Here is a 23,533-nt window from a genome sequence, read left to right on the forward strand (position 1 = left end):
GCCACCAGAAAAATACATATCCATCAAGAGGTGATTAATACTAATTAAACCGGTTCGGTATGATGCCAAATATGGACGCAACTCGACCTTAAACCAACACTAAGCCCATTCTCTCGAAATATCTTTTCAATTTTCAATTTTTTTAAAATATCTTTTCACTCCTTCGAAATTCCCAATTCTCTCGCTCTCTGATATCTCCCGCCAACAATCGAAATGCGAATCGCCGAAATCACCACGCCGGACCTCCGTCTGCATCATCGGGAAACCGAGTCACGCACTCAACATCCTCTCCTCTCCGAGATCGAGCTTTTGATCCAACAATCTGAAGCCATTTCCAAAAATCAGCCGCTTCCTCAATCTCTCCCTCTTTCTCTCAGACAATCCCTAACTCGGCTGAGTCAACTCGCTCCTTTTCCAGATAACTCCTTCAAGCTCACCATATGGAAGCTCAGCTTTCGTCTCTGGAACGCTTGTGTTGACCTCTCTAACGCCGCCTCTCTCCAGTCCTCATCTACCTCCGCCGAGATTATCGCGAATCTCAGACATGTCGCCGCCGATATGCTATTTCTCGCTAAGGATGTCAACGGAGTCCCATCTCCGACGATTAAGTCCTCTATCCTCTACTATCGTACTGGTCTAGTGTGGCACAGTCTCAAAAAGTTCGATCTCGCCTCCGATTGCTTCGAGAGAGCCACCGAAATCGTTTCCAAAATTGATATCGCGAAAATTTCCGATGCCGGTGAAAAGAGACTGTTCCTGGATCTAAACCTAGCGCGATCTCAAACTGCTTGGGAAACTTCTGATCGGAATTTAGCTGTAACGTTGCTTAATCGAGCGAAGAATCTGTTGTTTGGCTCACCGGAGCATTACAAATCGCTCTCAAATCAATTCCTCGCGTTTGGTAAAAGCTCCTTGGCCAGAGATGACGACGATTGCGGTCTAAACGATGCTCTCAGGCTCATGAATGAGGCGTTGGATCTTTGTGAGAAGGGGCTGGGTACAGCAAAAACTCGAGAAGACACCATGGAGTTTACTACCATGAGAATCAAAACTCTCCGTTTCATCTCAGCAGTGCACTTGCAAAAGGGAGAGTTCGAGAGTGTGATTAAATGTGTGAAAGTTCTCAGGAATGGAGGAAATGGCAGTGATGGAGCGGATCAACATGCTTCATTACCTGTGTTGGCGATGAAAGCTTGGTTAGGGCTTGGGAGGCATAGTGAGGCAGAGAAGGAGCTGAGAGGTATGGTGGGAAACAAAGACATTCCAGAGGCAGTGTGGGTATCTGCTGTGGAAGCATATTTTGAGGTTGTGGGGACTGCTGGAGCAGAAACTGCGAAGGGTGTGTTCTTAGGTCTATTGGGAAGGTGTCATGTTAGTGCAAAGGCAGCGCTTAGAGTGGCCCATCGGGTGCTTGGTGAGAGTAGAGGAGGTGATAATGGTTCGAGAATTAGGGCGAATGTTGTGGCTCAGCTCGTATCAGATGAGAGAGTTGTTGCTCTCTTTGCTGGTGAAGCAGTGACTAAGGAGAGGAAGGCAATTCATTCTGTTCTCTGGAACAGGTAGGTTTTTGCCATTCATGTAACTGTCATCTCCTTTGGTTTCTGTTGTTGTTTTATTTTCCTTAAGTGTCCTGGGAATCTAATACGGGTTTCTCTTGCTGTTTACAGCGCTTCAGATCATTTCCGTGCTAAAGATTATGAGATAAGTGCAGAGATGTATGAGAAATCAATGCTCTATATCCCACATGATATAGAAAATAGAGTTTTCAGAGCCAAAGGCTTCAGGGTTTTGTGTCTTTGCTACCTCGGGCTCTGTCAGCTAGATCGAGCTCTTGAATACATAGAAGAAGCTGAAAAGGTACACATTTATCTATGGAATTTCTATTTCCAACTGTTCTCCTAGTTGGATCTTTCACTCAGAATTGCTAACTAGTTTTCTGTCTGCAGCTTGAGCCTAATATTGCTTGCTCTTTTCTTAAGGTAAACTGTCGTTTTCCCCACAGTACGCTTTTATTCAACATATGGCCTTCAGCTACCTAGCAATTTGAGATTGTTTGGAATAAATCCTAATAAGCAACATCTCTTTGCTTCTGATTCTTGCAGTTCAAGATCTACTTGCAACAGAAGGATTACAGTTGTGCCATCGGTCAGATCAATGCAATGACGTCCTGCCTTGATTTTTCTTCAGATTATCTGTCCCTTTCAGCGCATGAAGCTATTTCTTGCCAAGCGCTTCCAGTTGCTATTGCATCTCTTTCGAAGTTTCTCAGTTTCCATATCTCAGGAAAGACCATGCCTACCACAGAGGTCGTGGTCTTCCGTACCTTAGTCACTATACTGACTCAGGACATTGGTCGTGAAACACAAGCGCTTGAATTTATGTTGCAAGCTGAGAGCAGGTCAGCGAAGATTGGGGCAGAATGTTTCTTTGGATCAGGAGAAACTGGAAAACGAGAACAGAATTGGTTTGCTGTGACTTGCTGGAATCTTGGGTCAAGATGTGGGAGTGCAAAGAAATATGAGCTCTGTGGTGAATTCATGAGGCTGGCATCGGAGTTTTACGGCTGTTTGGATACTGATGAGTCGGGAGAAATCAAAATGATGATTTGTCGTTCTATAATACTAAGTGTTACTGCTATGATTGCTTTAGAAAAGCAAAACAAGAGCGCACTGACTGAAACCGAAGTGAAACTCGCTGGAGAATTGCTCGTGAGAGCTGGAAAGGTCTCTTACTCGCTTCTTTGTTAATATTAGTACCATTACTTGCTGAGATTTACCTTCCAGTGCACTAATGTATGGTTAGATATATGCAGATTATGTCTTCTTCGCTCTCAGATGGTAAAGATTGTATAATGGAGCCAGAATTCATCTTCATGTACACCTTAGTTGCATATGACATACACGGAAGGCTCGACAATTCTGCATTCCAGCTACTTGTAGTAAAGACGTTTGCTGGTTCCAAGTCTTGCAACTATAACTATCTTCTCCAACTAGGAATTTTCGCCTCTCAAAGTCCACGGTCCAACCCGGACGTGTCAACGTTTGCTTTTAACGAATGCCTATCCGCTCTGATCGCATCTGCTTCACCAGATTACCCAACCATAGCTCTCATAATCAGGAAGCTGATCTCCATATCCAGCGTCCACAAAGGTGATACAGAGGATGAAGAAGCGATCCAAAAGATGTACAAACAAGCATACAGAATCATGGTTGGTTTAAAAGAAGGGGAATACCCGACTGAGGAAGGGAAATGGCTCGCAATGACAGCTTGGAACCGAGCAGCATTGCCAGTGAGGCTAGGACAGTTTGAGACCGCTAAAAAATGGCTGAGCATCGGTTTGGAAATTGCTGAGAAGGTTACAGGTATGGATACTTATGAAGCTTGTATGCAGGATTACTTGGCTGGTTTTCAGACCAAAGTTCCTTCTGCATAGTGTCAGTCACTATAACTGTTTACATAGTTTAACTGTCATAAATCGATATATAGAATACACCAAATCCAATAGAAAAAGACTTCTTGAAACATGTATTACACCTATTCTTCTAATCGGGTTTAGAATATCCCAAACATCCATCTATGTTTGAATAGGTTGTCTCCTAGCATCTAGCAAACATAATAATCTCCTTTAAGATCATAACATTATTAACATTCATCTCTCATGGGAGAGTTATGCAAATCTAACTAAGATCAAAATTCATTTGACCGTAGATTTTATGATAGAAAGAGTTTGGTGGTCGTGTATAGTTATTAATTCACTTAGTTTTAGGTGGCGGCCTATAAAACTTAAAGATTACAGAGGAAGTTGACTGACTTTTTATCAAATGAGATCGTTAACTTTTGAGATGAGACGACCCTCACCATTTTCTTCTACTTCTAGATATCTTTGACCGTCTAGTATATGTAATCCTCACACTAAGTACTTGTTGAATAGTTCTGTCGGCACAGGATTTAGGATAATACTATCCAAAAGCTATGGGGTTGAATTTTTTTTTCTGCTAAAACTTGGTCAGTCGATAAATTATGTCCAATAGATTCTTCATTTTTCATATATTGTTCTTTCTTACTTCGTCACTAAACATTATACATTATAGTCGGTTTATCCAAAAACAATGACTTCAGATACGAAAGAGTACAAGCCTTAGTACTACGAAATTTCTTCTTTTTATTTTTTAAATTGTGTAATCCGTTGACTATTGTCATCCTCCAACAAATTCGTTAACTTTGAACTTTTCTTCTTCTAACATACGATTTTTTTATTTATATATTTAATAGAATAGAGAAAATGTAAAACACAGCATGGGTTTGGCTAAAAGCTTTAAATCAGTTATATAGATAGAAGAAAAAAAATGTGTAAAGCAGCAAACGTGTGGTTTCTTCTTCTTCCTCCTCTCTAGTTGGAAAGTTTAATAATGGAGAGATTTTGTTGTATTCAAAACTCTGTTTTGCTCTCATTTCTTCTTGTTCTGTGTCTCTTCATCCCCAACTGTTTTACTTCGAGTCAAAACGACGATGATGATAAATGGGTTCGGGTCTGGGTCGGGTTGGTTTTGGATTTGGGTTCCGTGGAAGGAAAGATAGTGAGAAGCTCTGTTTCCATGGCGCTTTCTGAATTCTACGCTATTCACGATGATTACAAAACAAGAGTCTCTCTCTCAGTCAGAGATTCTCATGGAGAGCCTCTCCTTGGTCTTGCTTCTGGTACATACTCTTTAACCTTCAACCTCTCAACACAAATCACCTTCTTCTCTGTCTCCATTTTTTGCTGTTGTGATTATTCGTGTACAACTCACAATCTTTGTGAATGAAACAGTTGTAGAGTTGCTGCAAACACAAGGAGTGGAAGCCATAATTGGCGGGAACTCGTTGCTAGAAGCGAAGCTTATGGCGGAACTTGGAGAGAAAGCTAGGGTTCCTGTGATATCACTTAACTCTCCCATGTCATTGTCATTGAGCAATTACAGTCACTTGATTCAAGTCACACATGATTCTGCCTCCGAGGCTATGGGAATGACAGCTTTCATCAATGGGTTTGATTGGAACAGTGTTGCTCTTTTTTATGAAAATTATGATGATTGGAGAGAAAGTATGCAACCCATGGTGGACCATTTCCATGAGAACAACATTCGTATACTGTCCAAGATTGGTTTCACTGTATCTTCAAGTGAGGATTCTTTGATGGATCGGTTACAGAAGCTGAAGGACTTGGGAACTACTGTCTTTGTTGTTCATTTGTCTGAAGTTATTGCAACTCGTCTTTTCCCATGTGTTGAGAAATTAGGGATGATGGGTGACGGGTTTGCTTGGATTCTAACTGCCAGAAGCATGAGCAGTTTACATGAGTCCGTTGATGATTTCTCAAAGGAGGCAATGGAAGGTGTGGTTGGTTTCAAGTCTTATATACCAATGTCAAAAGAGCTTCACAACTTCACTTTGAGATGGAGGAGATCACTCCCTGTTGAAGAAGTTATTGAGGGTGAGATTACTCGGTTGAGTATCTCTGGCGTATGGGCTCACGATATCGCTTGGGCTCTGGCGAGTGCAGCTGAAGTTACAAGGATGCCAAATATATCATCAACTTTCCTTGAGGCAATCACAGAGAGTAGGTTTAAGGGTTTGAGTGGTGATTTCCAGTAGAATGATAAGATGTTGTTGTCAGACAAGTTTGAGATTGTGAATATGATAGGATCAGGTGAGAGAAGGATAGGATTCTGGAATTCTAATGGTAGTTTCAGCAATAGAAGACATTTATCTTCTACTCATGACAAGCTGGAGACCATAATTTGGCCGGGTGGGTCGGCTCAAAGTCCAAAAGGTAGTATTCGAAGAGAGAGCGATAGAAAAAAGTTGAGGGTTCTTGTTACATCTAGCAATAGATTCCCAAGACTGATGAAGGTAGATACTGATCCAGTGACACATGAGATAACAAATGTCGAAGGGTTCTGTATAGACGTCTTTCAGGCTTCCATTGCACCTTTCAACTATGAAGTGGAGTACATACGTTGGCGCAATGGAAGTAACTATGACAATCTTGCATATGCACTTCATAGCCAGGTACTAGCCATGGCTCGATTTTACGATTACAAGTAGTTTTTCATCTATGTAGAGTGTGTGGAAACTGAATTACTTCCATTGAAATTTTGTGTTGCATCCCTTAGAAAGACAAATATGATGCGGCCGTGGGAGATATTACAATCACTTCTAATAGATCGACGTATGTTGATTTTACGTTGCCATTTACTGAAATGGGTCTTGGAATTGTAGCAGCGAAGGAGAGAAGTATGTGGGTGTTCTTTGAACCTCTAACACCAGACCTTTGGATAACAAGTGCAGCTTTCTTTGTCTTGACGGGTGTTATAGTTTGGTTGATAGAAAGACCTGAGAACCCTGAGTTCCAAGGATCTTGGCCACAACAAATTGGAGTTGTGCTTTGGTTTGGATTCTCTACCCTTGTTTATGCTCATAGTAAGTAATCACTATTTCACATTTGTATATGCCAATCTTGGTAAAAAAAGATTGAAAGAGATGCTTACTTTTTGCTGCTCACTATGTGTGACGTACAGGGGAGAAGCTAAAACACAACTTGTCAAGATTTGTAGTTACAGTCTGGGTATTTGTAGTGCTCATATTGGTTACAAGTTACACTGCAACATTGACATCAATGATGACGGTGCAACAGATACGATTTAACTCCAATGAAGACTATGTGGGTCACCTCTCGGGTTCCCACATCGCAAATGCGGCCCTCACCAATTCCAGCCTCCGAGCAATGAGATTATTGGGTCTCAATACTTCAGAAGATTATGCTCAAGCCTTGTTGAACAAAACTGTCTCATATATCGTCAGCGAGTTGCCATACCTCAAAGTCGTCCTTGGTGAATATCCTGCACATTTTCTCATGGTCAAGACACAATCGACCACCAATGGTTTTGGCTTTGTATGTGTCATATTCTGCATAATCTATTTCTTTACTCTTCATCTTCTTGTAACTTGCTGATAATAAATGTTTTGTTTGTTAAACCACGTTTCAGATGTTCCAGAAAGGCTCAGAGTTGGTGCATACTGTGTCCCCTGAGATCGCGAAGCTAAGGACGAGCGAGAGACTAAACGAGATGGAGAGAAGATGGTTTGATAAACAACTTCCATACACAACCGATGATACATCAAATCCTATAACCCTTTATAGATTCCGCGGTTTGTTTATGATCACCGGAGTTTCATTCGCTATTGCCCTTGCAGTACTTCTCATTCTCTGGCTCCAAGAAAGATGGGAAACTCTTGTGAACTCGGCCAATATATTCCTCTCACGACGACTTAGACATTTCATGATTCACTTCACAAGAACTATCCATCCTAGTCCCCTCGATGACCCCATTGGCGAAAATGCGGTTCAAATGGCTCAACGTAACAGACCGTAAGTACTGATTAATATACAGCAAAAGGTCCATTTACTACAAGTGAAGTGGATGTTCCTGTTCTTTTGCATGACCCTATAGCTTACACAATTGTTGCGATGTGGTACTGGTACGTCTTTGACTCTGACTCTAACTATGAGCTTGGAGCCTCTCAGAACAACCTTGCCCATCTTCAATGTTCCATTAGTTCTTGATCCAAACTTGCTTACGTCTGAAAGTATAAATGATTGTGACCAATTTGTAAATTGTAGTGTGGACCATTCAGAACCACTTTATGAGTTTTTGGTAGCAAATATACCTCCCACTGATTAATTTCTGGACAGTGCTTTCAAAATGAGATATCCGCTATGATCCAGTTTTAGGTAATATTGAAAGCACTTATGCAATGTAAATTGACATTCACATTTATAAAAAACACACACACTAAACTTCGCAAATTAAACGTTTAATCCTTAGGGGAATTTCAGTAGGTGTTCCATTTTTAAAATGAGGGTCCAAGGATCACTTGATCCAATATTATACATCTTTATAACTTTTTGTATTTTATATTAGATAGTCCATAATATTAAGAATAATTAGTTATATTGATAAAACTTTCATATCTGGCTTAACAAAAATAGAATCATATGAAAATAAAAGGTGAAATATAATAATTAATGGAAAATTAATATGGTAAGTTAGATATGAAATGATTGAATATATTTGTCTTTTGAAATTAATAATGTATTTTTGTTTTTCTAAATAACTAAATTGAATAAATTAATATTTGACATTTTTATCCTTAGTGGCTTTTATTGATTTCTTTTTTAGTACATAACATATATTTGTAATGGCATTGTGATGTAATTATTTACACGTTAAGTTCAAAAACGTACTTTCCCAATTAATAAAGAGGGGATGCATCTGAAATATTAAAATCTTTTTGAAATGAAAATTAGTGTACGTACCATCAAATTAATCCTTAAATATAAAAAGAGGTGTAAAAGATGTACTTAAATACTATCCAACAACTATGGAGTTACATAAAAATGTACATACCAAAAGCAAAACCACTTATTTGTTCTTACTATAATGGTGTTTCCTCTTTGGTCTTTTAAACTAGAAGTAGGGAAACAGTATTAAGATTTTAATAACAACTGTTCTTAAATTTTATGATATGTTGCTTTTATGACTTAATACTAGGATTTAACCTGCGGTACACCGCGGGACAATATTTTTAGTTTTAAAAATTTAAAATTTATATTGTATTTATTTGTTATTTTGTTATTGTTTTATTAATTTTAAAAATATAAAATTTTATAGGTATTTGATATAAGTATTCAAAGTATAGGATTTTTGTAGTGTTTTCAAGGTTTTAACCCGTGTGGTATATGTATAGTCTAGTAATACATTTATCTCCTGATACACATCTAAAAGTGTTTAAAAAAAACAATTCCATTTAACTCCCTATATAGGACTAATGCCAACCCGTCTCACCAAAATCAAAATAAGTTTTTGCGTAAAAAAATAATCAAAATAAGTTTTTTGATCAAGTTTAGTCATGTAATGTTTTACCAAATTAGCATATTTTTATAGTTTATAATTTTTTCCATGTCAATATATATAGTTTATGATAATTAATAGAATTTTATTTTTTTTGGTAATTCTTCAAAAAATAAAAAATAAACCAAATTATACGGGAGGTTTTCAACATATTTAATGTGACATTTTATAATTGGATTTTCGGTTTAGGAAATTTATTAATGTTAATATAATTATGGATATTGTAAACTTTTGTTATGGAAAATTTGTTGTATATCATTTGAATTTGAGATATTCTAGCATCCATAAAAATAGTTTTGGAGATTTAATGGGTTAAAACTTTAATGGGTAGAGTTGTTTTTGGAAAAATCGGAATGTATAGATGTTGTCGAGATTTTATGGTAATAAATGTAACAAATGTTGGTCAATTTAAGAAAATTTAGTATTTGAGTTTATTTGCAATGTTATTTATAGAATTATTTTAGGGGTTAATGTTATAAAAAATTAAATAAGTAAAATTTAAAGGACATAAACCAAATTCAAAAATGTTAATAATTGAAATGTTAATAGAGATGGGTCCGTTGACAAATTTTATCGTCTAGAGTCCTATTTTTACTTTCGTCACCAAACATTATAAATTTAGTGACCTGAGAAACAAAAGAGTAGCCAACCTCGGTAGCCCACACCAAATTTTTCGTTGACTAATGTCACCCTCTTAACAATCATATAAAAAAAGTCATCATCCTAAACTTTGAATTTTTCTTCTTTTGTATGTATACATTACATTTTATGTAAGACAAGACAGAGAAAAAACAAAACACGGCATGTGTTATATAATAATAAAGAGTAAAGCAACAAACGTGGGCTTTCTCTTTTTTTCTCTGTAGATTTTTTAATGGAGAAATTTTGTATTCAAAAACCAATCTTGCTATCGTTTCTTCTTGTTTTGCTTCTCTTCTTCATCTCCGGCTCTTTTGCTTCAACTCAAAACGACGAGGTTGATGGACGTTTCAGGTCGGGGCATGAACAGGTTCCAGTCCGGGTCGGGTTGGTTTTGGATTTGGGTTCCGTCGAAGGCAAGATAGTGAAAAGCTCTGTTTCCTTGGCGCTTTCCGATTTCTACGCTATTCACAATGGTTACAAAACAAGAATCTCTCTTTCATTCAGAAACTCTCATGGAGAGCCTCTTCTTGCTCTTGCTTCTGGTAACACACTTCCTCTCTAGTCTCTACACAAAGTCACTTCTTCTTTGTCCTCATTCACGCTCACAATCTTGGTTTTTTTTGTATCTTTTGTGAATGAAACAGCTGTAGATCTGCTGCAAAACGAAGGAGTAGAAGGGATTATTGGCGGGAACTCGTTGCTAGAAGCTAAGCTTTTAGGGGAACTTGGAGAGAAAGCTAGGGTTCCTGTGGTTTCACTTAACTCTCCGGTTTCATTGTCATTGAGCAAATACAGTCACTTGATTCAAGCCACACATGATTCTGCCTCTGAGGCAAAGGGGATTACATCTTTTATTAATGGGTTTCATTGGAACAGTGTTGCTCTTGTTTATGAAGATCACGATGATTGGAGAGAGAGTATGCAACTTATGGTGGAGCATTTTCATGAGAACAACGTTCGTGTACAGTCCAAGGTTGGTTTTACTGTCTCTTCAAGTGAGGGTTTTGTGATCGATCGGTTACAGAAGCTGAAGGACTTGGGAACTACTGTCTTTGTTGTTCATTTGTCTGAAGTTATAGCAACTCATCTCTTCCCATGTGCTGCGAGACTAGGGTTGATGGGTGATGGGTTTGCTTGGATACTCACTGCAAAAAGCATGAACAGTTTCCATGAGTCCATTGATGATTTTGTAAAGGAGGCAATGGAAGGTGTGGTTGGTTTCAAATCTTACATCCCAATGACAAAAGAGCTTCAAAATTTCACTACGAGATTGAAAAACTCACTACCTGTTGAAGAAGCGGACATTACTCGGTTGAGTATCTCAGGCGTATGGGCTCACGATATAGCTTGGGCTCTGGCGAGTGCAGCGGAAGTAACAAAGATGTCAAATGTGTCATTAACTCTCCTTGAGGCAATCACAAAGACTAGGTTTAAGGGTTTGAGGGGTGACTTTCAATTGAATGATAAGAAGTTGTTGTCACAAAAGTTTGAGATTGTGAATATGATAGGATCAGGTGAGAGAAGGGTAGGATTCTGGAATTCTAACGGTAGTTTTAGCAATAGAAGACATTTATCTTCTACTCATAACAAGCTAGAGACAATAATTTGGCCTGGTGGGTCTGCTCAAACTCCGAACGGGAATAGTCTAAGAGATAGCGATCGTAAAAAGCTGAGGGTGTTGGTTACATCTAGCAATAGATTCCCAAGACTGATGAAAGTGGAGACTGATCCAGTAACCAATGATTTAATTGTTGAAGGTTTTTGTATAGAAGTCTTTAGAGCTTCGATTAGTCCTTTCAACTATGAAATAGAGTACATACCTTGGCTTAATGGAAGTAACTACGACAATCTTGCCTATGCACTTCATAGCCAGGTACTAACCAATGTCAATGTTTACTATTTTTACAAATATTTTATTTGATAAATGTAGAGTGTGTGGAGACATAATCGAGTTCCATGAAAATGTTGTGTTGCATCCAACAGAAAGACAAATATGATGCGGCAGTGGGAGATATTACAATCACTTCGAACAGATCGATGTATGTTGATTTGACGTTGCCATTCACAGAAATGGGTCTTGGTATTGTAGCACCAAAGGAGAGGAGTATGTGGGTGTTCTTCCAACCTTTAACACCAGATCTTTGGATAACAAGTGCAGCTTTCTTTGTCTTGACCGGCATTATAGTTTGGTTGATAGAAAGATCTGAGAACAAGGAGTTCCAAGGATCTTGGTCAAAACAGATTGGAGTTGCTCTTTGGTTTGGCTTCTCCACTCTTGTGTATGCTCACAGTAAGTACCCACTTTTTCACATTCACATAGTACAGAGTCTTGGTTAGAATTAGTTTTCTTTCACATTTTGATGTTTATTATGTGTTTTTCAGGGGAGAGGCTAAAACACAACTTATCAAGATTTGTAGTTACAGTTTGGGTATTTGCAGTACTCATTTTGACTGCAAGTTACACTGCAACATTGACATCAATGATGACAGTGCAACAGATACGATTTAACTCTAATGAAGACTATGTGGGTCACCTCTCAGGCTCTCTCATAGCAAATGTGGCACTAACCAGTTCCAGCCTCCGAGCAATGAGATCCCTTGGTCTCAATAGTGCTGCAGATTATGCTCAAGCATTATTAAACAGAACTGTCTCGTTTGTTGTTGATGAGTTGCCATACCTTCAAGTTCTCCTTGGCGAGAATCCGACACATTTTCTCATGGTCAAGACACAATCTACCACCAACGGTTTCGGCTTTGTATGTATATCCTTCTTCTTCATATTCATAAGCTTCCTTACTCTTTATTTACTTTTGACTTGCTAACAAAAACAAATGTTTGGGTTTGTTATATCCATGTGTTCATCAGATGTTTCAAAAGGGCTTTGAGTTGGTGCCTAATGTGTCCCGAGAAATAATAAAGCTAAGGACGAGCAAGAAGCTTAACGAGATGGAGAAAACATGGTTTGATAATCAACTTCCATACACAAGCGATGATACATCAAATCCTATAACCCTTTACCGATTCCGCGGTTTGTTTATGATCACCGGAGTTTCATTCGCTTTCGCTCTTGCTGCACTTGTCGTTCTTTGGTTCCGTGACAAAAGGGAAGTTCTTGTGAATTCGGTTAAACTATTCCTCTCGCGACAAATTATCAATTTCAGGATACACTTCACAAGAACTATCCATCCTAGTCCTCTGGATGACCGCATTGGCGAAAATGCAGTTCAAATGGCTCAACGTAACATACAATAATAGGAACTGATGATTTAGGATAGAGCACAAGAAATGTTCCATTACCATTCCTTACTTGTAAATTCCTAACGTTCGATAAACAAAAAATAAAAATAAAAAAAAAGGTACAAAATGATGTTTAGACCCTTTGTAATCAGATTCAAAAACCATTTTATTATGTTGGTTAGGACTACTTATATAATGTATGGTTCGGACACAAGAAATATCACAAGTCCGATATAAACCGGAATTTATAGACATTAATTACTAACCAAGAAATATGAAAACCATAAACCAGAAGTAAACCGAGTCTGAAATACGAAATACCTCGTCCAGAGTATAAATGGGCTTTTATTGGGCTAGGCTGATAAAATCATTAAAATCATTGAGTCCATTAACCAGACAAACCCTAATCTTCCACCTCTCTAATCTCAGACTATATATAAACTCTGTTCTTTCTGTTCAAGAACAACAACGCCTCTCGCATCTCTATCTCTAGGGTTTAAGTTAATCTTTCAAAATTTTGGCAGCTCTCTCTGTTCGTAGATTACTTCTTTGTTCTATTTTTTTGTGTAGATAATTTTTATTTTTTATTTTTTTTTTTTTTTTTTGGGGTTTTAAAGCAAGTCTCAGCTTCTTTGATTGGGTTAAGAATATCACGATCCAATCAATTTTATGAAAATCATAACTTGCGAAATAGGAATTTAGTCAGTATCACTCGCCTGGATCTGATAAAAAATAATGATTATCTAGGCCCTTAATCTACTGGCACAATCTGTCTCATTTTTTTTTGGTCTAATTTTATGTGATAATTGTTTTTGAGAAGCAAACGCACTCTGTCCCAAGACCATTAATTCCATGTTTTGGTGCAATTTCTTCGTTTGCTAGATTGATCTGTAATCCAATTTAACTCAGTCCTCAGGATTTTATTTTTCAGTGATCCTTACATGGGCACATGGTTGGTTTACAATATCTTGATACATAATCACTCTGTATGAGCTGGTTAATGATTTGAATCACTGTATTTATCTCAGCAGAACCAATGGTATCTGATTTATGGGATATTGACCGACCAAAGACGATGATTAATTCAGAAAGTTTGACAAAGAGTACGGTTTTTAAGTTATTGACCCGACATAAGTAAGCTGTGTTTGGTCTTTTCTTGTAATAGGAAGACCAAAAATAAGTAACCAACTAAGCAGTGGATGGGAGAGGATTGAATGCGGATTGAGGAAATACCTTTTGCCTGTAAGGGATTAAAATTCTTCATGAAGATATTGAATCAAGATTCAAGAGGATCCTATTGCTCCTTAACCTACAGTCTTGTTGACGAATTAGATAGGTGATTGAACTGTTTCATAGGTGTCGCACAATAAATTTGAGATCACACCAAATTATAATCTAAACTCGTATATTACCTTTTGAACAAATACAAAACCTAAGCCATAAAGAAGAAGATAATGCATTAGATTTTGGTGAGGATATCTTAAACAACTTAGCTTATGATTATAAAACTTCCTAGTCTTTAAATAATATTTTTTCCTTTGTCTTGTAGTAACTAAATTAAATACTACTAGTATGCCCATTCCAAGTGCATTGTCTTGTAACTAAATACTCCCTCTTGTTTTTTAGTTGTTTTCCAATACTCAGTCACTTATTTCCAATACATATGTCTGCTAAAAATACCAATTTTATCCCAACTATTTTAATACTTTAACCAATAAAAAAAAAAAAAAAATGTATTAAAGAAAAGGTATAATAGAGCATCGATCTATTTTCTTAATTTGTATGCAAAGCTCTAGAAAGACAAGTAAAAAAATCGAACCACCATACTTTCGTTAATTTTTTATTTACCAACTAACTTCACTCGGTTTACCTACTATTGGTTCACTGGGTTTATTGTTCGTGAACCAATAGTTTGGCAGAGATGATTGACACACCCAAATGAGATAATATCATACTGCCCAAGGCTTTCAAATACAATTATGAAGTATGAATATGGATTATTAAAAAACAACAAAGCACTAATGTTATGAACTTGTGATCATCCTTCAATTTCTTTTCAGGTTTAGCTGTAGATGAAATTTAAAGCTATTATCAACTTATGAACACACAGATAAATTAATTGCTTATGATCGGTGGTTATAAATCCTCATCATCGTCTAGTGAAACTCCAAACGCAAAAATTACAAACAAACATAGAAAACGAAACGATACAAGACCATGCATAGACAAGGATGCCTGAGACAAACACTACTGCAAAAAACATTTAGACACCACTCCCTCTGAGAGACCATTCAGCAACAACAATGCTCAAGAAGATTCAGTCCCTTAACTGAACCGAACTGCGTCTATTTCCTCAGCAACAACGTCCTTCAACCCCAAACGGTGAACTAGCTACTTGTGACGGTTTCCCCAGTACTATGTCCGATACCATTTCCGCTGTTCCTAGAGCCTAAACGATTTCAAGAAACCGGGAATCATGATCATGTTCTTGAGAAAGGTTTTCGAACATTAGTGTGAATCTTACTTACCATGGAAAGTCCTCCTCCTTCATGACCAGCTGCCAAGTATAGGTTTTGTAATCCAGGCACGGATCCAATCACTGGCTTCCCATCAGGCACTATCATCAGTTCAAAGACACGTACGTTCAGGTCTTGTGATCATTCCAAACACCGGTTTCAAGTAACTTTGAAGCATTAGAAGCAAGAGACTTACTGTAAGGGCGCAACCCGACTCTCACTTTCCTGTTACGGATGAAATCTTCAAGGGAAATATCTCGTAACTTGGGAAAGAATTCTGCTGCACGCTCCCATATGCAGCGGATGATAAACTCATCAGCTTCAGTGTCAAACCCAACAAATTCACGGCTGCTCCCTGATATTTAGAGATGTATGTATATCATGTGTGACTGGTAAACATTTTTAGCATAAAAAATAAGAAGAACATGGATATTTTACTGGTTCAGGAGTTCAAGAGGCAAGAGGTGAACACAGATTCATGAAATTGAAATTACCAAGAACAAGGTTTCCTGTTGTATCCATTGTGGCTGTCATGGAAATGGATAGCATTCGTTCATCGACATCCAATCCTGAAGCTGAAGCACTTTGATGATTCGCATAACCAGCCTCCATTATCCCATGATTTAAATGGAACGAATCAAAGTTTTCCACCACAAGTAGATGTCCCTGCAAAGAAATTAGTTGGATAATCCCAAAGCAGTCTATTTTCAGAGTTTGCATATTCTGGAAGCTTGCAGTGGATCAACTTGACAAACAAAAATATACTTGTTTCTCGTAAACAATAACATTCTCAAGAACTCAGCTTTCCAGAATTTTTAGACCTCAATACATTTCGATATAGAGATTCAAAATGCCAAATTTTTGTGCTGCCAAAGATTTTGATAACGGGGGTAAATGAAATGGAAGAATGAGCAATCAGACAAGAGCTCAAACCTTTCTTGGCTTCACAGGAACGTCAAGCGAAATGTTGCAGTTTTTAAGCAGTTCATGCATGAGAGATCCACTCCAGCAACCAGCAGCTACTATAGTAGCCTTCTTACCATACAGGTAGCGTTTAGAAGTCTGAACACCTGTAACCTCCGTTCCATGCCCCTCAGACCTAAATCAAATATACAATTAACACAGCCTCTTAAGGTACCAAAATTACGATATTATGACGGCAAACTAGACACAAAGCATTTTTATTTGTGGTTCAGAAGAGTTCCAATTCAGCTAAACAAAGATTAGCAACCTTATTAAACCTGTAACAGGTTCGTGATAGAACTCGGCATATCTTCCTTGTGTTGCAAACTCTCTGTTTCCCTGAATAACTCAAAGAAGAAAACTAAGTTAACCACAAAGCAAAGAGTCTGAGGAGACATTCAACTATCCAGGAAATTCTAGCAACCTTCTCGATATAAGCAACCGCACGATGAGCATCCAACTGCGAATCATCGGGAAGAAATGCAGCCCCGGAATCATAATCCACAAGAACCGAAGGCTCTTTTAGAAACAAATCACCACTAGACAAATATTCAGTTCTCAACCCAATTTCAGATAGCTCATGAACCTTTTGCTTCAGAGCAACACATTCCTCAGAGGTCCTACCAATGAGCAAGCTTCCTGCAGATGACAACAATACAGAGAACTATATCATCTAAAAGAAATTTGCCATTTCGAGGAACAAAGATGAAAATAACATTGCCTAACATTGGTGTATAGAACCCAATTAACTAAAGTGAGGCACTTTATAGGAATTAACACAAGATCGATCATCAGATAAACAAAGTCGCTGAAAGAGCTCCAAATGCATAATACACTGAACTATATCATCTACAAGACAATCCTATTTCGTTGAATACGATGAAAATAACATTGACAAAAGTACCTAACTAATGGTGTATAGGACCCAATGGGCTAAAGTGAAGAACTTTATAAGAATCAAGCCAAGGTCATCAGATAAAAAAAGTTGATTAAAGAGCTCCAAATTCTAAACAAAAGTGAAGTGAGTAGTCAGAAAAAAAAACCTGTCTTTTTCCAGCCAAGCAACTCTTCAGGATCAAGACCTTCATTGTTTAAGCTCTCTGCAAGATTGTGCCAAAGTTGATGACTCCTCAAGGTCAAGTCCCATACATCACTTCCTGGCTTCTTGTGTGTCATCCATATATATCCCTGCCCTGAAATCCCAAAATCACAAATTTTAAGTTAAGCCAACTCTATTCACTCTCCAAGAGTCCAACTTCATTTGCAGAATCCAATTTTGTAAGAGAAGGGAATGAAATAAAGATTACCGGCACCAGTGGCGCCAGAGCAAGGGACGGCTTTATCAACAACGGCAACGGATAGATCCGACCCGGTAAGGAATTGGCGGGCTATGGTCAATCCGATGATCCCACCACCAACAACGACTACATCGTAGGAGCTGCGAGAAGCTGTAACACGAAGCAATGGAGAAGCTCCACGTCGGGTCCTCGGAGATGAGAATGGGTAGTTCTTGGGTGTTAAAAAGGTGGGTGATTGAAGGAAAATGGAAACCATTGGAGAGGTTTTGGTATCGTAAAGGTTTGAACTTTCAAAAGTCAACGAAAAAATTAGAACTACCGGAATAAGACTTTTGCATCCTATAAACTCTTAAATTAGCAAAGTTGACACTTTTTAGTTCTATCTATGTGCAATTAGCTCTTCTTCACATTTCCACCTGAGAATCATCTTCTTGTAATATGAGAGTAAAATGAGTTAATGTTCCATGTTGGAACATGGATTCAAGCTCCTTAGACACGGATCCATTATATCCATCATCCATGGATATCCGATCAGTTTCTAGTTTCTACATATGCCTAGGAATAGCCTAGCGAGAAGCTTACAAACAAGACTCAGGTCTTAGCATCACCATTCTCATTTCTCCAGAGATGTCCTTATCGGAATACTTTGCGGTATTATCAAGAATCTTCTTAGTATTACAAACATGATGTAGTGTTCTCACTAAGTTCATCTAATAATAATTTTCTATTTTAATGCAAGCCTTACGGCATAACATTATATTGATTGGCTGAATAAACTCTACGCATAAACAAGAAACATAGCATCTGTGATCTTCAAGCTTCTACTGTTACACCAACGCTACGAACTTCTAAAATGACGGGAGTGGCGTTGCAGTTGCAGGTTTGCTATCAGGCCAGAGAAGCTAAGAATCGTCATCTTGCTAAACTACTGACTAAGATTGCAAAAAGAGCGAGGAGAAACGCTCTGCTTGTCACAAAGATGGATCGTGGTGATCCCGAAAACTTTACCCTTTGTGCTTGATCTCTGCAGAAAAAACCAAGACACATGTCAATGCAACACGTTTATCTCCATTAACTACATGTGACCTTCGGTTTCTAGAAGAAAAAAACTGCAACTAAACTCTCTCCAGCAAGCACTAATTACATAATGAAACTGAAAAAGCAAACAAAACAACAAGAATCTGGTCATTTTACATAGAGCAGATATGTTGAACTGATGAAATAGCATGTTTCAGAAAAGAAATGACTGAGAAGGCCAACCTAAAAGGTATATCCTGTCTATATAACCCAGAAAAGTCTATATGAACCAGGTTATAAAAGTTACTTTTGCTACATAATAGGTACTTCCAGATTCTCCAACCTCTTTATTTTGATCAAATTTGGAATTTAGGACCAACAAAAACAGGAAAGAGAAAGAAAAAAATGATACTCTTTCTATCTTATCTATGGAACATTCTTTTCTAGATTTAACTTTTGAAAAAAAATATGAGAGCATCTGCAAAGCTTACTTTTGTAATGGTGAGAGCCGACCACAATATATGGAGTTTCCAGGAACGGAATTCTCAGATGAGTCCATGTCAATCTCTGGATTAACCACACTCAAGTATACTTCTTGGCCCAGATACCATGAGGCGAGATTGTCTATTCGAAGGTTCCACATGCCAGCATTGTCCAAAGAAACCAAGATGGCCGTCCATGCACCAGGATACACCTGTAAACATATTAGCTGTAAAGAAACACATAGAAACACATGTAAGATTCCGGTTTCAGGTCATAAAACCTGCGTAGTAGATCGAGCAACCGCGTCCCCCTTGTTGTATGTGCTTCTGCTATTTTCTGTCCACAGACCAAAGTCCATCCTTCAAGACAAACATCATTCTTTAATTTTACAATCACATTCTCTCAATGTCTGATCATGTAATTGGATCTAAGATAACTAATGCAACCTTACCCAACAACAAAAAATGCATAACCATCCAAGTGGTAGCTCTTAACAGTGGTGTCACTATTCTGAAATATGATTTCCACGAATCCCTTGAACGTGCCGTTTATGACAGAGGTATCAACCCTGGGATGCCTATTCATTGGTCTTTTTGGGAAATCCAACTTGTATACCCCTGAGATGTTGTATTGCTGAGCAAGCTTTAGGGGTGTTGAAGGAGGTATATACGATATACCATTAAGAGTGGCACGCAAACGTCCTTCTATCATCTCTGGTGGTCGGTTGACAATCACATACACATCAGTTACTGTGATCTGGCCATATTTGAAAGATCCCTGAGGGTTTGGGCGGGCAGCCCCAGCCGAGAGATTCAACCTACCAAACAGCATTTCCATCAGCAACAAGTAAAATTGCAGTTTTTTTTTAAAAAGGGGTTCCGGATTATGCTTAATACAAAATACATTCTCCCAAGGTATGAAACATATAACTAAACATAGTGGTTAACAACCTTATGGATCGAGCTTGGTTCATTGAGAAAAATGTGTCCAACTCAACAGGAGGATCAGGGAGTGGACCTAAAGCGGGTCCTTGAGAACTAGAGTAGCGCAAAATAGCGACTCCACTAGCTTTGACGGATGTAACAAACCTTGGGCTGGCAACAATGTAGTAGTCATTACTACCAGATTGATCCATAGTGACCAAAAATGAGAAAGATTGACCCACATGAATGTCCATGTTTGTATAATTCTGCTGAACTGTGTATGACCCTTCTGTCTCAACAAGAAGTAAGTTATGATTCTGTATTCTAAAATTCAAGCTGGTTGCAATCCCAGAGTTGTGAACACGGAAACGGTATGTTTTTCCTAATAACGATGAAGACATGAATGTGGTCAGAGCAGGAGAAGACTCAAACTACAAACCAAATAAAGATTCAACAAAAAAGGGATCTTTTTCCAAGGATACCTGGTTCAACGTTTATAATCCCAAAAGGAATCGCATTCTTAGCAAGCTCTCGAGTGTAAGGAAAAGGTCCAAATCCATTGATGACAATACCATCTGGAGGTCCAAGACCATTCTTACCCTCAACATCCTTCCTCAGCTTCTGATTCCACAAAAACGTTTGAGATGTTAAAAACAAACATAGCAAAAAGAGACAGGACAGTAACAATAAAGAAAAGGTTAAGGCTTTATTTGTGTAAAAACCTTATGGCTCTTAGTATACCAATCACTGATAAAGAGAGTAACATCACCATCAGGACGAGCAAAAGGAACCGGAATGATATCTCGATTATTGACAATAATCCGTCCATACCCACCAGAAGCTCTCTGAAAATTTGTAGAAGGGAAATAAAAGAAACTCCCAATCTGATCTTTAACTTGAAACTCATAAGTCCAATTCCAACCAGCAGGGATAGGACAATTAGTTCCTAAAACACCATCTTGCCATGAGTTTTTCCTTTGTTGTATTCCATTCCTACAAATCACCACCACCACTAACATAGTTTTAGTGACCAAATCAAATCAAAATCATACAGATACTTAAGAATAGAAGAGAAGAATCGACATTGTTACTGACCATGTAAGAAGCAGTGGCTCGTCAAGATTATTCTTCACATTCATAACAACGTTCCAATTCGTAGTCACGTTTAGAATTGGTCCAGGGAACTGCCCATTTATCCCAATTACCTTCAAATCGAATACACCAGCAAGAACCCACATGAGATCTCAAAAAAGTTGAAACTTTTCAAATTGGAATCTTAAAAATCGAAACTTTCCAAATTAGGAACTTTGAAAATTGAAACTGAGATGATGAAGGTGGAAAATCTGAGACCTGTTGACGAGTGCCGAGAGGAGAAGCAGTGAGGTAAGAGACAGTCCAATCGAAGAAGACGTAAGGATCGGCGGCTAGGGTTCTGGTAACCGACAAGAAAACGACCACTGATATGCACCATAAGTGCAGTGGAGAGCACCGCATTGGATCACTCACTCTCTCTCTGAGTCGAGCAGTGTGTGAAACTGGAGAAAACCATGTGCAGAGATTTGGGAAAGCTTTAAACCAAGTCTGAATGTGATTACAGCAGCAGAGGCGCCAAAAGAGAACATACCTTGTTGGTCCTACTTCTCCACAAATTTACCAAAATGCCCCCCACTTTAAGAGATTTTATCAAAATGCCCAAAAACTTTAGGAAAACAGTCAATTTAACCCCCCCCCCCCCCCCCCCCCAACCCTTTGATTTTAAATCTACAATTTGAGTATTTCAAAGTAAGGCTTAAGAGTTAAGACTTTAAGAGTCAACATTCTTCACCCTCAACGTTAGTCATATTTAAGAAAGTAGCATGATCTGCTCAATAAGAGCATGGGCATTGGTGTCCCCATATTTTTGGTCTCCCAAATTTAATAGTATTATTTTGAAAGGTTCTTATTTTTAGTATGAGCATTGGTGTATGTTTCTACAAGTGGTCTCATCAAATACTCTAAATGCTGAATCAACATCATATCCTTTGGCATACATATCAATAAGTGAATTGCACACAAACACATCTACCAAACCAAGAAACAGAATCTCTCCAAGTCATACAATCAAACTCTCGTATCGCAGAGCTCAAGTCTCCACATTTCATGTAAAAGTCAGCAATCGAGTTCCCCACAGAAACAAAAGACTCAAACCCTCTCTTCAACAAACTCCCTTGGATACGCTTACCTTGAAACAACCACGAGAGCTTAGCACAAGCTTTGAAAACTATGGGGAAAACGAAAGGATCGTTAAAGCGATCTCCAGCTCTCTGTATCTCTGAATACCCAGTGAGCACTTCCCGCCATCTTCCATAAACGGAAGCTTGCTTAATCTTTGATGACAAAGATTCTAGCTTTGAACACAAGTGTGATCCCATCAAGTGCATGTAAACTAGTTAAGATCTCAACCAAGACAACGCCAAACCCGTAAACATCGCTCTTTACATACAAATGACCTGTTAGAAGCAACCAACATGTTCACATAACCCGTGTTGTGATGAAAACCAAAAGGACCAAGAAGAAGACGAGACGTTGTAGTACCTGTAGCAACATACTCTGGAGCTGCGTAACCTTGTGTACCCATAACCCGTGTTGTGATGTGAGATTGACTCGCGGAAGGACCTAATTTCGCCAATCCAAAATCTGATATATTTGCCTTATATGACTGTATCAAGGTAACAAACCAATTGAATGAATACCATGCTGCAAGGGTATTGACATCACCTTTGTGCAGCAAACAATGTTAAAAGTCAAACATCATCATCCTATGTACCTCAAAGAAAGAAGCAGCAAGGAGCCTATATGTATCCTCTGATACTAGCTCATGAAACTCATCAGAGTCAGAATCATCATCTTCTTCACTTCCACCACTCTCTTCCTCATCATTTGATTTCTCACTCGAGTATCCATTCTCAATCTCTTTAGCTTTACCTTCTACATCAACTGAGGGTAGATTAACCGGAGCCAACGCCATTTGCCAGATTGAGATTCCAATTGACTCCAACACAATCTGCATTTAAACAAAAATCTAAATACGACAAAAAAAAAACATTGTAAAGAAGAGAACCTGAAGTATGAGACGTTGAGAGATGTTAAAACCTTCTGCTTCAAATCGAAAAGATCCCATTCAGAAATGGAGCCATCGATGCTAGAAGAAAACAAACGACCAGAAGGCAGCCCATAGAACCAGCACGGCACCACGCAAGAGACGAGATTCTCGAACCGGAACCAATCGGATCGTCGCGCGGAACCAGCTACAGGAATTCGTTGCCGGGAGAGAAGATCAGATCGAATCGTCACCGGGAGAGAAGATCGACACAGAACCGTCGCCGTCTTCTCTCTAGAAATTTGTCTCGAGAAATTCTTTTGTTTTAACCCTATAAAAATCTTCAATCAATCAGAACATACCACGCGTCCAAGTAGACGGACGAAAAACGTCCCAAATAAAGAGACGTTTCTTCTGAATT

The 23,533-nt window shown here is 38.4% G+C and overlaps 4 protein-coding genes and 1 pseudogene across 6 annotated transcripts; 3 read left to right on the forward strand and 2 right to left on the reverse strand.

Annotated features, from left to right (window-relative positions):
* The first annotated feature begins 101 nt into the window (after window positions 1-101).
* Window positions 102-3,522, forward strand: LOC104760822 (TPR repeat-containing protein ZIP4). The gene is made up of 5 exons (XM_087498601.1): window positions 102-1,559; window positions 1,668-1,857; window positions 1,947-1,979; window positions 2,103-2,723; window positions 2,813-3,522. The coding sequence occupies exons 1-5, from the start codon at window positions 214-216 to the stop codon at window positions 3,431-3,433; spliced, it is 2,811 nt and encodes a 936-aa protein (XP_087354727.1). The 5' UTR covers window positions 102-213; the 3' UTR covers window positions 3,434-3,522.
* Window positions 3,523-4,285: 763 nt separating this feature from the next.
* Window positions 4,286-7,746, forward strand: LOC104760821 (glutamate receptor 1.2-like; annotated as a pseudogene). The gene is made up of 5 exons (XR_015588603.1): window positions 4,286-4,698; window positions 4,811-6,051; window positions 6,156-6,462; window positions 6,561-6,934; window positions 7,029-7,746. The product of XR_015588603.1 is annotated as a glutamate receptor 1.2-like (transcript).
* Window positions 7,747-9,801: 2,055 nt separating this feature from the next.
* Window positions 9,802-13,051, forward strand: LOC104760823 (glutamate receptor 1.3). Its single transcript, XM_010483790.2, has 5 exons — window positions 9,802-10,138; window positions 10,241-11,469; window positions 11,580-11,886; window positions 11,979-12,352; window positions 12,462-13,051. Exons 1-5 carry the CDS (start codon window positions 9,829-9,831, stop codon window positions 12,846-12,848), a joined length of 2,607 nt encoding a protein of 868 aa, XP_010482092.1. The 5' UTR covers window positions 9,802-9,828; the 3' UTR covers window positions 12,849-13,051.
* A 1,878-nt stretch (window positions 13,052-14,929) lies between these two features.
* On the reverse strand, window positions 14,930-18,056 carry LOC104760824 (uncharacterized). The gene is made up of 9 exons (XM_010483791.3): window positions 17,620-18,056; window positions 17,356-17,505; window positions 16,737-16,951; window positions 16,581-16,651; window positions 16,283-16,448; window positions 15,844-16,015; window positions 15,546-15,704; window positions 15,362-15,450; window positions 14,930-15,282 (listed from the first exon to the last, which is right to left on the reverse strand). The coding sequence occupies exons 1-9, from the start codon at window positions 17,864-17,866 to the stop codon at window positions 15,187-15,189; spliced, it is 1,365 nt and encodes a 454-aa protein (XP_010482093.2). The 5' UTR covers window positions 17,867-18,056; the 3' UTR covers window positions 14,930-15,186.
* A 150-nt stretch (window positions 18,057-18,206) lies between these two features.
* Window positions 18,207-21,639, reverse strand: LOC104760825 (monocopper oxidase-like protein SKU5). Of its 2 annotated transcripts, none has more exons than XR_015589098.1 (9): window positions 21,384-21,625; window positions 21,129-21,238; window positions 20,756-21,026; window positions 20,516-20,654; window positions 20,061-20,415; window positions 19,562-19,927; window positions 19,391-19,469; window positions 19,119-19,251; window positions 18,207-18,634 (listed from the first exon to the last, which is right to left on the reverse strand). XR_015589098.1 is itself a non-coding variant. In XM_010483792.3 (9 exons), exons 1-9 carry the CDS (start codon window positions 21,525-21,527, stop codon window positions 18,523-18,525), a joined length of 1,779 nt encoding a protein of 592 aa, XP_010482094.1. In that variant the 5' UTR covers window positions 21,528-21,639; the 3' UTR covers window positions 18,207-18,522. The 2 variants fall into 2 exon arrangements, 1 of the variants encoding a protein (XP_010482094.1); XM_010483792.3 differs by having other exon boundaries at window positions 19,119-19,321; window positions 21,384-21,639.
* Window positions 21,640-23,533: the final 1,894 nt, after the last annotated feature.

This window comes from Camelina sativa, chromosome 18 (genome assembly GCF_030686135.1).
Source record: "Camelina sativa cultivar CO46 ecotype springtype chromosome 18, ASM3068613v1".
NCBI classification, from domain to species: Eukaryota; Viridiplantae; Streptophyta; class Magnoliopsida; order Brassicales; family Brassicaceae; genus Camelina; species Camelina sativa.

What these genes read in the sequence shown, in the direction of transcription:
- LOC104760823 (XM_010483790.2), top strand. Translation starts at nt 9,829, where the DNA reads ATGGAGAAATTTTGTATTCAAAAACCAATCTTGCTATCGTTTCTTCTT. An exon ending in TCTTCTTGCTCTTGCTTCTG is followed by an intron (nt 10,139 to 10,240) that starts GTAACACACTTC and finishes TGAATGAAACAG; the next exon opens with CTGTAGATCTGCTGCAAAAC. An exon ending in CCACCAACGGTTTCGGCTTT is followed by an intron (nt 12,353 to 12,461) that starts GTATGTATATCC and finishes TGTGTTCATCAG; the next exon opens with ATGTTTCAAAAGGGCTTTGA.
- LOC104760824 (XM_010483791.3), bottom strand. Translation starts at nt 17,866, where the DNA reads ATGGTTTCCATTTTCCTTCAATCACCCACCTTTTTAACACCCAAGAAC. An exon ending in CGGTTGCTTATATCGAGAAG is followed by an intron (nt 16,652 to 16,736) that starts GTTGCTAGAATT and finishes TGAGTTATTCAG; the next exon opens with GGAAACAGAGAGTTTGCAAC. An exon ending in AAGGAGGAGGACTTTCCATG is followed by an intron (nt 15,283 to 15,361) that starts GTAAGTAAGATT and finishes GAAATCGTTTAG; the next exon opens with GCTCTAGGAACAGCGGAAAT.
- LOC104760822 (XM_087498601.1), top strand. Translation starts at nt 214, where the DNA reads ATGCGAATCGCCGAAATCACCACGCCGGACCTCCGTCTGCATCATCGG. An exon ending in ACATAGAAGAAGCTGAAAAG is followed by an intron (nt 1,858 to 1,946) that starts GTACACATTTAT and finishes TTCTGTCTGCAG; the next exon opens with CTTGAGCCTAATATTGCTTG. An exon ending in TGCTCGTGAGAGCTGGAAAG is followed by an intron (nt 2,724 to 2,812) that starts GTCTCTTACTCG and finishes AGATATATGCAG; the next exon opens with ATTATGTCTTCTTCGCTCTC.
- LOC104760825 (XM_010483792.3), bottom strand. Translation starts at nt 21,527, where the DNA reads ATGCGGTGCTCTCCACTGCACTTATGGTGCATATCAGTGGTCGTTTTC. An exon ending in AACCAAGCTCGATCCATAAG is followed by an intron (nt 19,928 to 20,060) that starts GTTGTTAACCAC and finishes GCTGTTTGGTAG; the next exon opens with GTTGAATCTCTCGGCTGGGG. An exon ending in TTGCTCGATCTACTACGCAG is followed by an intron (nt 19,322 to 19,390) that starts GTTTTATGACCT and finishes ATATGTTTACAG; the next exon opens with GTGTATCCTGGTGCATGGAC.